A 13,955-nucleotide genomic window follows, 5' to 3' on the forward strand; every position below is an offset into this window, starting at 1 on the left:
CCTCGGCCTGGTCCCTTGAGAATCCTATGCCTCCAGCTGGGAGGGGGCCGCCATGGGCTCTGGCCTTCTAGAGGGGGTCACTCACCGAGGGGTAGCTGTAGCCGTCCTGGTTGCGGCAAATGTGGACCTCATCCTCTGTGGTCTTCTGATAGACAGGGTTGTCAAAGTTGATGCTGTTGATGCTCTTCAGCCGCCAGTTCTTCCAGAGGAGGAAGGCCCCCAAGCAGAGGAAGACGAGGAGCACTGTAGGGAGAGGCACACTCTGTCACACAGCTCCGCTCAACACAAGAGACCCAGCTCCATGGCTGGAGCGAAAACACGGGCATCGTACCATAACCTGGACTCTTGGTCTTTTATGTTTGTTTAGAGATAGTCTTGAGGGCTGGGCACAGTGGCTCACGCCTGTAATCCCAGCACTTTGGGAGGCCGAGGCAGGCAGATCATGAGGTCAGGAGTTCGAGACCAGCCTGGCCAACATGGTGAAACCCCATCTCTACTAAAAATACAAAAATTAGCTGGGCATGGTGGCGGGTACCTGTAGTCCCAGCTATTTGGGAGACTGAGGCAGGAGAATTGCTTGAACCCGGGAGGCGGAGGTTGCAGTGAGCTGAGATTGCACCACTGCACTCCAGTCTGGTGACAGAACAAGACTCCATCAAAAAAAAAAAAAAAAAAAGAGAGAGACAGTGTCTTACTCTGTGCCTCAGGCTGGAGTGCAGTGGCATCATCATAGCTCACTGCAGCCTCAACCTCCTGGCCTCAAGCGATCCTCCCAACTCAGTGTTCTGAATAGCTGGGACTATAGACATGCACCACCATGTCCGGCTATTTTTTTTTTTTTTTGCGTTGGCAGTGGGGGCTCACGCCTGTAATCCCAGCACTTTGGGAGGCCGAGTTGGGTGGATCACTTGAGGTCGGGAGGATGAGACCAGCCTGGCCAATGAAGTGAAACCCCATCTCTACTAAAATTACAAAAACCAGCCAGGTGTGGTGGTGGGCACCTGTAATCCCAGCTACTCGGGAGGCTGAGGCAGGAGAACCGCTTGAACCCAAGAGGCGGAGGTTGCAATGAGCTGAGGTTGAGCAACTGCACTCCAGCCTGGGCAACAAAGTGAGACTCCATCTCAAAAAAACAAAAAATAAACAGGCCGGGTGCGGTGGCTCACGCCTATAATCCCAGCACCTTGGGAGGCCGAGGCAGGTGGATCATGAAGTCAGGAGTTCAAGATCAGCCTGGTCAACATAGTGAAACCCCATCTCTACTAAAAACTACAAAAATTAGCCGGGCGTGGGGACGGGCGCCTATGGTCTCGGCTACTCGGGAGGCTGAGGCAGGAGAATTGCTTGAACCCGGGAGGTGGAGGTTGCAGTGAGCCAAGATCGTGTCACTGCACTCCAACCTGGGTGACAGGGCAAGACTCCATCTCAAAAAAAAACACCAGAAAAACACCAAAAAGAAAAAAAACAAACAAACAGAAAATAGGCAAATCTATCCATAAGAATTTTATTTTATTATTTTTTTTTTGAGACGGAGTCTTGCTCTGTCGCCAGGCTGGAGTGCAGTGGCGCAGTCTCAGTTCATTGCAACCTCGACCTCCCAGGTTCAAGCAATCCTCCTGCCTCAGCCCTTCAAGTAGCTGGGACCACAGGCAAGTGTCACCTGCCCAGCTAATTTTTGTATCTTTTGTAGAAACAGGGTTTCGCCATGTTGCCCAGGTTGGTCTCGAAGCCCTAAGCCCAAGTGATCCACCCACCTCAGCCTCCCAAAGTGCTGGGATTACAGGCATGAGCCACGGCACCCAGCCTCGTAAGTATAAGGAATATCTAACCTGAAGCCCACTGGGTGAGCCACACCCCAGAAGTAGCTGACTTCTTCCATATTTCTGTCCAGGATTAGCCACACACAAGGCTGTGACTGTTTAAGAAACAGGAACCGGGGTACAGTGGCTTGTACCAGCTACTCGGGAGGCCGAGGTGGGAGGATCACTTGAGCCCAGACATTGAGGCTACAGCAAGGCATGATCGCGCCCCTCTAGTCTGGGTGACAGAGCAAGACTCTGTCTCTAAAACAAATTAAATTTCTTTTTTCTTAAAATTTAAGAAAAGAAGAAAAAAGAAATGTGATGTGAGTTAGGATGAGCATGAGTGAGGCAGCGAGAGTGCGCCTCTCCACACAGTTCCCTGCAAGAGAACCAGTTCCCCAGAACAGGACCCAGCTCCACGTCCTCCATCTGACCCCTTAGCTGTCTGATCTTGTCACTGTCAGCCCGAAGCCGGGAGAGGCTGTCGGGGTGATAAGGGACACTCAGTGGGGCTGTACCCTGCCCGGGAGAAAAGGTGAACAGGCCCAACCGGGCAGGCACGAGGTCACATTGCAGGAGGCTGTGACCCGGGGGATGCTGGGGGACTGGCCCGCGCTTACCAATGGGGAGGACGATGGACAGAGCCCCCACGCTCTTGGGTTTCTTCTCATTTCCTCTGCCAGCAACGTCGCCCAGAGCTGCAGGAGAGAAGCAAGAGTGAGGCCCAGGTCTAAAGGAAGACCACCAAGAAATGGAGCAGGCAGAGGACAGCAGTCACGGCCAGGAAAGTGCCCAGCACGTCTCCCTGGGCACTCGGAAAATTTCCCGAGTCTGCGAGATGCCACACGGGCTAACTTGTGAGTTATCAAAGTTGTGGGACTCAATTCCAGTTTAAGAAGGTTTTTCTTTGGGAGGATAGAAATAGGGGTCTGGCTATGTTGCCCAGGCTGGTCTTGAACTCAAGTGATCCTCCTGTCTCAGCCTTCCAAAGTGTGGGGATTACAGGCATAAGGCACCAAGCCCAGCCTAAGAAGGTTCTTGAGCCTCACATTGATGAGTCTTTAGGGCAGGGTCGCAGAGGCTTTCATTCCAGGAGGTTGACAAGGTCGAGGGTGAAATTTTTGTCAACTTATCTGCATTTTATTAAAATGAGCATATTTTGGTCCAGGCGTGGTGGCTCACGCCTGTAATCACAGCACTTTGGGAGGCTGAGGCGGGTGGATCACATAAGGTCAGGAGTTCAAGACCAGCCTGATCAACGTAGTGAAACCCTGCCTCTACTAAAAATACAAAATTAGGTGGGCGTGGTGGCGGGCACCTGTAATTCCAGCTACTCGGGAGGCTGAGGGAGGAGAATCCCTTGAACCCGGGAGATGGAGTTGCAGTGAGCCAAGATCGCGTCATCACACTTCAACCTGGGAAACAGAGCGAGACTCCATCTCAAAAAAAAAAAAAAAAAAGGCCAGGCCCAGTGGCTCAAACCTGTAATCCGAGCACTTTGGGAGGCTAAGGTGGGCAAGTTGCCTGAGGTCAGGAGTTCAAGACCAGCCTGGCCAACACGGTGAAACCTTGTTTCTACTAAAAATACAAAAATTAGCCAGGCATGGTGGTGGGCACCTATAATCCCACCTACTCAGGAGGCTCAGGCAGGAGAATCACTTGAACCCAGGAGGCAGAGGCTGCGGTGAGCCGAGATCGTGCCACTGCACTCCAGCCTGGGCAATAGAGCAAGACTGCATCTCAAAAAAAAAAGAAAAAGAAAAGAAAAACAATGAGTGTATTTTGAAGGAGACAGGGGAGCCACCTTCAGACCCCACAGTGCCCAGCATGCTCAGTCCCGAGGTTGAATGGCACGGAGGCTGATTGTCCTGCATCAACTGTCCCAGGAATTATGGGATGGGGATAACCTCGGTACAGAACCATGCAAGTGGACCTGGGCCATTCAACATAAAGGCCCCGGGCAAGTCAACATTTCAAGTCCACTAGAGCTAGGCACGGTGACTCACGCCCGTAATCGCAGCACATTAGGAGACCATGGCAGGAGGATCACCTGAGGCCAGGAATTTGAGACCAGTCTGGGCAACATAGCCAGAACCCCCTCCTCTCTACACAAATGAATGAATGAATGAATGAATGAATGAATGAATGAATGAATGAATGAATGAATGGCTTCTTTGCCAAATTTGAGGAGTTCTGGATGGGCTGGTCTGGAATTCTAGCAGTGCCCCACCTCCCCCAAGAAAGAAGGTTTCCTGGCCTCTCCCAGGCAGTTTCCATTTTATCCTGCTTGTAACTGAACAAAGGTTTCAGCTACTCTGGGGGAAAAAAAAAAAAAGAATGGTCTGAAATTTGCTGATGTGCCCTTTTTTTTTGTTTGCCAGAAGTCTAGGAGCACCATTTCCCAGCAGCTCAAAGCAGGTTGGGCGCCCTCTGGTGGACAAATGAATGACGTCCTGACCCATACCTGGGTCTCATCACATCCAGGGAGGACAGTGAGGCCAGGTCTTACAGAATGAAGACAGCCAGACCCTCACCCCAGTCCCCAAACTAAAGGAGGAGCCAAAAAGCTTAGGAATCCGATAATATTCCTTTTTTTTGGCGGGGGGGCGGGGACAGAGTATCACTCTTGTCCCCCAGGATTGGAGTGCAATGGCACAATCTCAGCTCACTGCAACCTCCGCCTCCTGGATTCAAGTGATTTTCATGCTTCAGCCTCCCAAGTAGCTGGGATTACAGGTGTGCGCCACCACACCTGGCTAATTTTTGTGTTTTTAGTAGAGACGGGGTTTCACCATGTTGGCCAGGCTGGTCTCAAACTCCTGACCTCAGGTGATCCGCCCGCCTCAGCCTCCCAAAGTGCTGGTATTACACGTGTGAGCCACTGTGCCCTGCCCAGGAATCTAATAATATTCTAATGCATTATTTTTATTTTTAGAGATGGGAGTCTTGCTATGTTGCCCGGGCTGGACTTCAACTCTTGGGCTCAAGCGAGTCTCCTGCCTCAGCCTCTGGGTGTAGCTAGGACTGTAGGCATGCACCTCCACACTGGCCTTTAATATGTTATTTTTTAAAATTTAAATTAATGAAAAAATCCCCCAATGAACAAAATATCAACATTTTCAAGGATAGGCTATGATCTTACACCTGCAGGATTCGGCCTCACTGGACCACTGGCTCCGATAAAACTTTATTTACAGAAGTAAGTGGCCAGGCCTTGGCTATACTGTGATGATTTGAAAAAAAAAAAAAAAAAAATTTTTTTTGGAGACAGAGTTTTGCTCTGTCACCCAGGCTGGAGTCCGGTGGCATGACCTTGGCTCACTGCCTCCCAGGTTCAAGCAATTCTCTACCCTCAGCATCCCAAGGAGCTGGGATTACAGGCGCCCACCACTATGCCCAGGTAACTTGTGTGTGTGTTTTTTTTGTTTTTTTTTTTTTTTGAGACGGAGTCTCGCTCTGTCGCCCAGGCTGGAGTGCAGTGGTGCAATCTCGGCTCACTGCAAGCTCCGCCTCCCGGGTTCACGCCATTCTCCTGCCTCAGCCTCCCGAGTAGCTGGGACTACAGGCGCCCGCCACTGCGCCCAGCTAATTTTTTCTATTTTTAGTAGAGACGGGGTTTCACCATGGTCTCGATCTCCTGACCTTGTGATCCGCCCGCCTCGGCCTCCCAAAGTGTCTTTTGTGTTTTTTTAGTAGACTGGGGGTTTCACCATGTTGGCCAGGTTAGTCTAGAACTCCTGACCTCAAGTGATCTGCCCGCCTTTTCCTCCCAAAGTGTTGGGAATATAGGCGTCAGCCACCACGCCTGGCCAAAATTTTGTTTAAATTGCATTAATGTCAGCACTTTGGGAGGCCAAGGTGGGCAGATCGCTTGAGCCCAGGAGTTGGAGACCAGCCTGGGCCACAAGGCAAAACCCTGTCTCTACAAAAAAATTCAAAAATGAGCTGGGTGTGGTGGCTCATGCCTGTAGTCCCAGCTACCTGGGAGACTGAAGCGGAAGACACCTGGTCCCCGGGAGGTTGAGGCTTTAGTGAGCCGTGACAGTGCCCTATCACTCCAGTCTGGGGTACACAGTGAGACCGTGCCCCAAAAAAATAAAAATAAAAAAGTTTTGGCCAGGCACGGTGGCTCACGCCTGTAATCCCAGCACTTTGGGAGGCCAAGGCGGGTGGATCACAAAGTCAGGAGTTCAAGACCAGCCTGCCCAACATTGTGAAACCGTCTCTACTAAAAATACAAAAATATTAGCCAGGCGTGGCACTTGTAATCCCAGCTACTCGGGAGGCTAAGACAGCAGCATCGCTTGGACCCGGGAGGCGGAGGGTGCAGTGAGTTGAGATGGTGACACTGCACTCCAGCCCAGGCAACAGTGAGAGGCTCCGTTTCAAAGAAAAAAATTTTAAAAAATATATTGCATTACCATGTTGAATAGTTGGGTTTTAAAAGAAAAAAAATTAGTTTCATTATTATTCATTTTGTAGTAGAGATAGGGTCTTGCTGTGTTGCCCAAGCTGGACTTGAACTCCTGGACTCAAGCCATTCTCCCACCTTGGCTGCCCAAAGTGCTGGGATTACAGGTGTGAGTCACCGAAAAATAAATTGTAGGCCCGGTGCCGTGGCTCACGCCTATAATCCCAGCACTTGGCGGGGGCCGAGGCGGGCAGATGACTTGAGGTCAGAAGTTTGAGACCAGACTGGCCAACATTGTGAAACCCCATCTCTACTAAAAATGCAAAAATTATCCAGGCATGGCAGTGGTGCCTGTAATCCCAGCTACTCTACTTGGGAGACGGAGGCAGAAGAATCGCTTGAACCTGGGAAGCGGAGGTTACAATGAGCCGAGACCGCGTCACTGCACTACAGCATGGGTGAGAGCGAGACTCTGTCTCAAAAAAAAAAAAAAAAAGGCCAGGCGTGGTGGCTCACGCCTATAATCCCAGCAGTTTGGGAGGCTCAGGCAGGCGGATCACCTGAGGTTGGGAGTTCACGACCAGCCTGACCAACATAGAGAAACCCCGTCTGTACTAAAAACACAAAATTAGCCAGGCGTGGTGGCGCATGCCTGTAATCCCAGCTACTTGGGAGGCTGAGACAGGAGAATCGCTTGAACCCAGGAGCCAGAGGTTGTAGTGAGCCAAGATCGTGCCACTGCACTCCAGCCTGGGCAACAAGAGCGAAACTCCGTCTCAAAAAAAAAAAAAAAAATTGTAAAATTGTGTTAAAATGTACTGGATTCCCGAGCCTTTTGGAGCCTCTGCGAAAAGCTGCGTCCTGAGGAATCCCTCCCTCTCCTTGCCTGAGTCCTGGCCTTTCTGGGCAGATGCCTGAAGGTGAGGCAGCGATTGTGCCTTGATAAAATTTCAGGACCCAGACTGTGTGTGGCTGACTTTGGGAACCAGGAGCCTGAAGGACCCGGCCCCTCATATGATTTGGCCCATTTAATCCTTGCAAAGAGGGCAAGAACTGGTATTAGGCCCACTTTACAGATAGGGAAACTGAGGCCCAGAGACACATGGCCCAAGTGAGAGGTCAGCAAGGGAGTGAGGACGCCACCTGGACTCCATCTCGTGACCAAAATGTTCGTGGCCACTGAAGGGGCCCACCTCCTGGGGAAGAGGGGCCCAGGGAAGGCCCAGCCTTTACCTTGGTGAGACACCGTCACTGTCTCCGCCGTGGTGAGCCCAGGGGTGGCCCCAGGCAGCCGGGAGGTGTTGGGAACAGGCCGGGTGGTTGTGTGCTGTGTCGCTGCGGCTTTGGAGCTGACCATTAGCCTGACGGTGGAGGTCTCCTGGGTGGCCACTGCAGCCTCAGCCTCTGAAATAATAAATAAACGTCTTCTGAGTGCCATGTGCCTGCAAGCCCCTCTCATAAGTGCGCCTAATGAGGAGAAGTCTAAAATGACCTTGGGAGGCCAAGGCAGGAGGATCTCTTGAGTTCAGGAGTTTAAGACCAGCCTGGTCAACATGGCAAAATCCCATCTCTACATACAACAACAAAAAAATTAGCCAGGTGTGGTGGTGGTGCACGCCTGTACTCCCAGCTACTCAGGAGGTTGAGGTGGGAGGATCGCTTGAGCCCAGGAGGTAGAGGCTGCAGCGAGCTATGATCCCATCACTGCACTCAAGCCTGGACAGAGTGAGACCCTGTATCAAAAAAAAAGAAACCAAAAAATAAAAACATAAAGGCCAGGTGCGGTGGCTCAAGCCTGTAATCCCAGCACTTTGGGAGGCCGAGATGGGCGGATCACGAGGTCAGGAGATCGAGACCATCCTGGCTAACACGGTGAAACCCCGTCTCTACTAAAAAATACAAAAAAACTAGCCAGGGGATGTGGCGGGTGCCTGTAGTCCCAGCTACTGGGGAGGCTGAGGCAGGAGAATGGTGTAAACCCCGGAGGCAGAGCTTGCAGTGAGCTGAGATCCAGCCACTGCACTCCAGCCTGGGCGACAGAGTGAGACTCTGTCTCAAATAAATAAATAAAATTAAAAAGTCCAAAATGAGGCCAGGCACGATGGCTCACACCTGTAATTCCAGCACTTTGGGAGGCTGAGGCAGGTGGATCACCTAAGGTCAGGAGTTCGAGACCAGCCTGACCAACATGGAGAAACCCCGTCTCTACTAAAAATAGAAAATTAGCCAGGCGTGGTGGCACACGCCTGTAATCCCAGCTACTTGGGAGGCTGAGGCAGGAGAATCACTTGAACCCAGGAGGCAGAGGTTGCAGTGAGCTGAGATCACGCCATTGCACTCCAGCCTCGTTAACAAGAGGAAACTCCGCCTCAAAAAAAGTGCTCACGCCCCTAATCCCAGCAATATGGGAGCCCGAGGCGGGCAGATCACGAGGTCAGGAGATCGAGACCATCCTGGCTAGCATAGTGAAACCTCATCTCTACTATAAAACACAAAAAAGGCCGGACGCGGTGGCTCAAGCCTGTAATCCCAGCACTTTGGGAGGCCGAGACGGGCGGATCACGACGTCAGGAGATCGAGACCATCCTGGCTAACACGGTGAAACCCCGTCTCTACTAAAAAATACAAAAAACTAGCCGGGTGAGGTGGCGGGCGCCTGTAGTCCCAGCTACTCGGGAGGCTGAGGCAGGAGAATGGCGTGAACCCGGGAGGCGGAGCTTGCAGTGAGCTGAGATCCGGCCACTGCACTCCAGCCTGGGAGACAAAGCGAGACTCCGTCTCAAAAAAAAGAAAAAAAAAAAAAAAAACCACAAAAAATTAGTCGGGCATTGTGGGACGTGCCTGTAGTCCCAGCTACTCGGGAGGCTGAGGCAGGAGAATGGCGTAAACCCGGGAGGCGGAGCTTACAGTGAGCTGAGATCCGGCCACTGCACTCCAGCCTGGGTGACAGAGCAAGACCCCATCTCAAAAAAAAGAAAACTGAAAAAAGATTATTGAAAATAAACACCATGAATATCTACTTTGTGATCATATTGTTTCTTTTTCTTTTTTCTTTTTCAGATAGGGTTTCACTTTGTTCCCCAGGCTGGAGTGAAATGGTGTGATTATAGCTCTCTGTAGCCTCAACCACCTGGGCTCAAGCAATTCTCACACCTCAGCCTCCCGAGTAGCTGGAACCACAGGTGTGAGCTGCCACGTCTGGGTCATATTGTTATTTGTTGTTGTTCAAAAGGGAGATTCAATTTGCTTGAGGGAGGTGTTGGCCTCAATTGAGACTTTCTCAGAGGATGAGAAAAGTCCACAAAGGGGGCCCGGCACGGTGGTTCATGCCTGTAATCCTAGCACCTCGAGAGGCAGAGGTGAGTGGATCACCTGAGGTCAGGAGTTCGACACCAGCCTGGCCACTGTGGAGAAACCCTGTCTGTACTAAAAATACAAAAATTAGCCAGGCGTGGTGGTGCATACCTGTAATCTCAGCTACTTGGGAGGCTGAGGCACGAGAATTGCTTGAACCCAATAGGAGAGGCAGCAGTGAGCCAAGATGGCACCACTGCACTCCAGCCTGGGTGACAGAGCAAATCTCAAAAAAGAGAAATAAAAGTCAACAAAGGGGACCATTTCCTCCGTCAGGGCCCTTGTCAGAAATCATATCACCTCTTCAGGGGTCCGGGAAAGAGGAAACCAGGTATCAAAGGGGAACTGGGTAAATGTCCAGCCCAGTGCTGATGTGTCCATCCAAGGAAAGAAAAGTATGGTTATCCCGACTCACGAGTCCTCACAATGACTTAGAAGTACCCATTTGACAGATAAGCAGAGAGGCTCAGGAGGGGCAGTTGGAGGACACAGGACACAGAAACAAGGCGTGTGCTGCACCTGTGAGGCAGCTCCTCATGTCCTTGGCCAGCAGCATGCCGTCCGGGCAGGCGCAGGTAAACTTGGGCGACTGGGGGTTGATCTGTGGGGCAGGGAGGCACAGATACTGGCAGCCGCCATTGCTCAGCGTGGTCCTCTCACACCAGTTCACTCCTGGGGCAGAAGAAGTGGAGTCAGGGCAGGAACCAGATCATCAGATAGACTAGAAGATTCCAGAAATTTCCAGAACATTCCAGAGTTTCCACAAGGAGGTTTCAAGGTGGGGGGTGGGGCTGACCCATCCTTACCTCTTGGCTGGGTGAGGTTGTGGAAGAGGACCATATCCTCTGGGGACAGTAGGTTTTCGGCCAACAAATTGACATCGGAACCTGTGAGGCGGTTGGCACTGAAAATGGCTTCATTGATGATATCTGTCCAAAATACTTTGTCCTAAACAGGCAGCAAGGAAGATGACAAATCCCATTAAACACTGGGATGAGATACAGGCCACCCTCTCTCCACAACTAGATTTTTTGTTTGTTTGTTTTTTGAGACAGAGTTTCACTCTTGTTGCCCAGGCTGGAGTACAGTGGCCCAATCTCGGGTCACTGCAACCTCCACCTCCTGGCTTCAAACGATTCTCCTACTTCAGCCTCCCGAGTAGCTGGGATTACAAGCACGTGCCACCACACCTGGCTAATATTTTTGTATTTTTAGTAGAGACGGGATTTCACCATGTTGGCCAGGCTGGATTCAAACTCCTGACCTCAGGCTATCCACCTGCCTCGGTCTCCCAAAGTGCTGGGATTACAGGCGTGAGCCACCATGCCTGGCCCACAACTAGTTTTTAATAGTGGTAAAAATATACATAACATAAAATGTACCATCTCAGCTATTTGTAAGTGCAGAGTTCAATGGCCTTAGGCAGATTGACACTGTGGTGCAAGTATTACCATCACCACTATCCATTTCCAGAACTTTTTTCTTTTCTTTTCTTTTCTTTTCTTTTTTTTTTTTTTGAGACAGAGGCCCACTCTGTCGCCCAGGCTGAAGTGCAGTGGCATGATCTTGGCTCACTGCAGCTTCCAACTCCTGGGATCAAGCAATTCTCATGGCTCGGTCTCTCGAGAACCCGGGATTACAGGTGCCTGCCACCACACCTGGCTACTTTCTGTATTTTTTTGTAGAGACAGGGTTTCGTCATACTGGCCAGGCTGGTCTCGCACTCCTGGACTCAAGTGACCCTCCTGCCTCAGCCTCCCAAAGTTCTGGGATTATAGGCGTAGGTTGCTGTGCCCAGTTTAAACCTCTTTTCTTTATAAATTACCCGGCCTCAGCTATTCCTTTACTAAAATGCAAATGGACGAACAGACCTGGGGGGACTCCACTTTTGGCTCTTGGTAATCATGCTGCCAGGAATGTGGGGTTATAAAATAATGCCATTTCCTTAGAGCAGGTTTCCCCACTGTGGCTCTATCTAGGGCCTGCTACTTCTCTGTTCTGGGCGTTCAGCAACGTCACTTGCCTCTACCCAATACATGCCACCAGGCTTCCCCATCGACTTGTGACAAACAAAAAATCTCTAGAAATTGCCAAATGTGCCCTGAGAGCCAAGATCACATGTGACCGAGGATCACTGCCTTTCACCACTCTCAGTAAAAAGAATACAAAGCACCAGGTGCGGTGGCTCACGCCTGTAATTCCAGCACTTTGGGAGGCAGAGGCAGGCGGATCACCTGAGATTGGGAGTTCGAGACCAGCCTGGCCAACATGGAGAAACCCTGTCTCTACTAAAAATACAAAATTAGCCGGGCATGGTGGTCCATGCCTATAATCCCAACTACTGGGGAGCCTGAGACAGGAGAATTGCTTGAACCTGGGAGGTGGAGGTTGCGGTGAGCCGAGATCACACCATTGCATTCCAGCCTGGGCGACAAGAGCGAAACTCCGTCTCAAAAAGAAAAAAAAAAAAAGAAAGAAAATAGAAATAACTCAGGTCTAAGACCTCCTCCTAGTCACGACCAGTTTTCCGCATTCGTCTTGGCTTGAGCGATCTACACAGTCTGTGTCTATCTGCCATCTAAGTTCTTGCATCTCGTACGTAAGCTGCACCTCAAAGATGGCCAAGGAGAAGGGGTGGGCCAGCCTCTTTTCGTCCTCCAAGACGGTCTTCCGGTTGCCCCCGTTGACGTCGATGCTTGAGATGGAGTGAAGTTTAGAGTCAACCCAGTAGAGGCGGCCACTGGGGAAATCTAGAACACACAAGTGGATAAGGAGAGGTCACGTGCCAATGCCAGTCCCAGAGGGGCCTGCGGGCCTGGCCACGCTGATCCGGGCAGGAATAACCCCCCAGGGACCCGGCAGAGGTACCTGGAGAGGCAGCTCCAACCATGTGTGAGCCTGAACCCCTCCCCTGTGACGCCCTCTCCAACGGGCAGGTAGGGGAGCTGCAGGTCAGAAAAACCTCAGGGAGGCTGAGTACGGCGGCCCACGCCTGTCATCTTAGTAGTCTGGAAGACCGAGGTGGGAGGGACGCTTGCACCCTGGAGTTTGAGACCAGCCAGGCCAACATAACAAGACTTTGTCTCTTCCCCAAACTAAAATAAAATTAGTCTGCGTGGTGGCACGTGTCTGTGGTCTAAGCTACTCAGGAGGGTGAGGCAGGAGGATCACTTGAGTCTGGGAGGTGGAGGCTGCAGTGAGCTACGACTGCGCCACTGCACTCCAGCCTGGGTGACAGACCAAGACCTCATCTCAAAAAAGAAAAAACAAAGAAAAGAAAGAGATGGCCGGGCACGGTGGCTCAAGCCTGTAATCCCAGAACTTTGGGAGGCCGAGATGGGCGGATCACGAGGTCAGGAGACCGAGACCCTCCTGGCTAACACGGTGAAACCCCGTCTCTACTAAAAAATACAAAAAAACTAGCCGGGCGAGGTGGCGGGCGCCTGTAGTTCCAGCTACTTGGGAGGCTGAGGCAGGTGAATGGCATAAACCCAGGAGGCAGAGCTTGCAGTGAGCTGAGATCGCGCCACTGCACTCCAGCCTGGGCGACAGAGCAAGACTCCGTCTCAAAAAGAAAAAAAAAAAAGAAAGAGGGACACCTTCAGGGAGCAGTTTGGACTTGTCCCAGAGCCACCTGGCGACCCCCATCCATCCTTCAGCCTGTGCCCGGCCCTGGCTGGGACAGCCGTCCTGCGAACATACCTAGGGTGATACCATTGGGCCACTGAATGTTTTCAGTCACCAGCGAGTAGATGTCCACACCGTTCAGGCCCCCTTTCTTGATCTTGGCGGGAGTTCCCCAGTCAGTCCAGTACATGAAGCTGGTGGGAGGACAGAGAATAGCTGTGAGGCTGGAGGGTGGGGGAGGATCCCAGCCAACATGTACAACGAATTCTGGCAGAAACAGCCAGGCTCAGGCTTGGGAAATAGCCCTGCTGGGAACCCCAAACTCCAAATATGGTTTGTTTGGGTTTTTTTTGAAACAGAGTCTGTCTCTGTCGCCCAGGCTGGAGTTCTGTGGCACGATCTCAGCTCGCTGCGACCTCCACCTTCTAGGTTCAAGCGATTCTCCTGCCTCAGCCTCCGGAGTACCTGGGATTTCAGGCATGCACCACTACACCTGGCTACATTTTTGTATTTTTAGTAGAGACGGGGTTTCACCATGCTGGCCAGGCCCAGGAGGCTGAAATCGGAGGATTGCTTGAGCCCAGGAAGCTGAGGCTACAGTGAGCTATGATCACACCACTGCACTCCAGCCTGGGTGGCAGACTGAGACGCTACCTCGAAAGAAAAAGAAAGGAAGAAACACAAGAACACAAGCCACGCACAATGACTCGCGCCTGTAATCCCAACACTTTGGGAGGCCAAGGCAGGAGGATTGCTTGAGG

The 13,955-nt window shown here is 51.5% G+C and overlaps 1 protein-coding gene and 1 long non-coding RNA gene across 2 annotated transcripts in view; one reads left to right on the top strand and one right to left on the bottom strand.

Annotated features, from left to right (window-relative positions):
- Positions 1–13,955, bottom strand: part of LDLR (low density lipoprotein receptor) — a 43,618-nt gene that overhangs the window by 4,652 nt on the left and 25,011 nt on the right. The window contains exons 11-17 of the mRNA XM_073016950.1: positions 13,270–13,388; positions 12,178–12,317; positions 10,374–10,515; positions 10,087–10,239; positions 7,447–7,617; positions 2,423–2,500; positions 86–243 (exon numbers count right to left, since the gene is read on the bottom strand). Coding sequence (XP_072873051.1) covers positions 86–243; positions 2,423–2,500; positions 7,447–7,617; positions 10,087–10,239; positions 10,374–10,515; positions 12,178–12,317; positions 13,270–13,388 — 961 coding nt within the window. The remainder of the gene's footprint in view (positions 1–85; positions 244–2,422; positions 2,501–7,446; positions 7,618–10,086; positions 10,240–10,373; positions 10,516–12,177; positions 12,318–13,269; positions 13,389–13,955) is intronic.
- Positions 2,491–7,648, top strand: LOC140711911 (uncharacterized). Its single transcript, XR_012093248.1, has 2 exons — positions 2,491–2,659; positions 6,550–7,648. It is a non-coding gene; the product is annotated as an uncharacterized lncRNA (long non-coding RNA).

The sequence above is a fragment of the Chlorocebus sabaeus genome, chromosome 6, assembly GCF_047675955.1.
Source record: "Chlorocebus sabaeus isolate Y175 chromosome 6, mChlSab1.0.hap1, whole genome shotgun sequence".
Classification (NCBI taxonomy): Eukaryota; Metazoa; Chordata; class Mammalia; order Primates; family Cercopithecidae; genus Chlorocebus; species Chlorocebus sabaeus.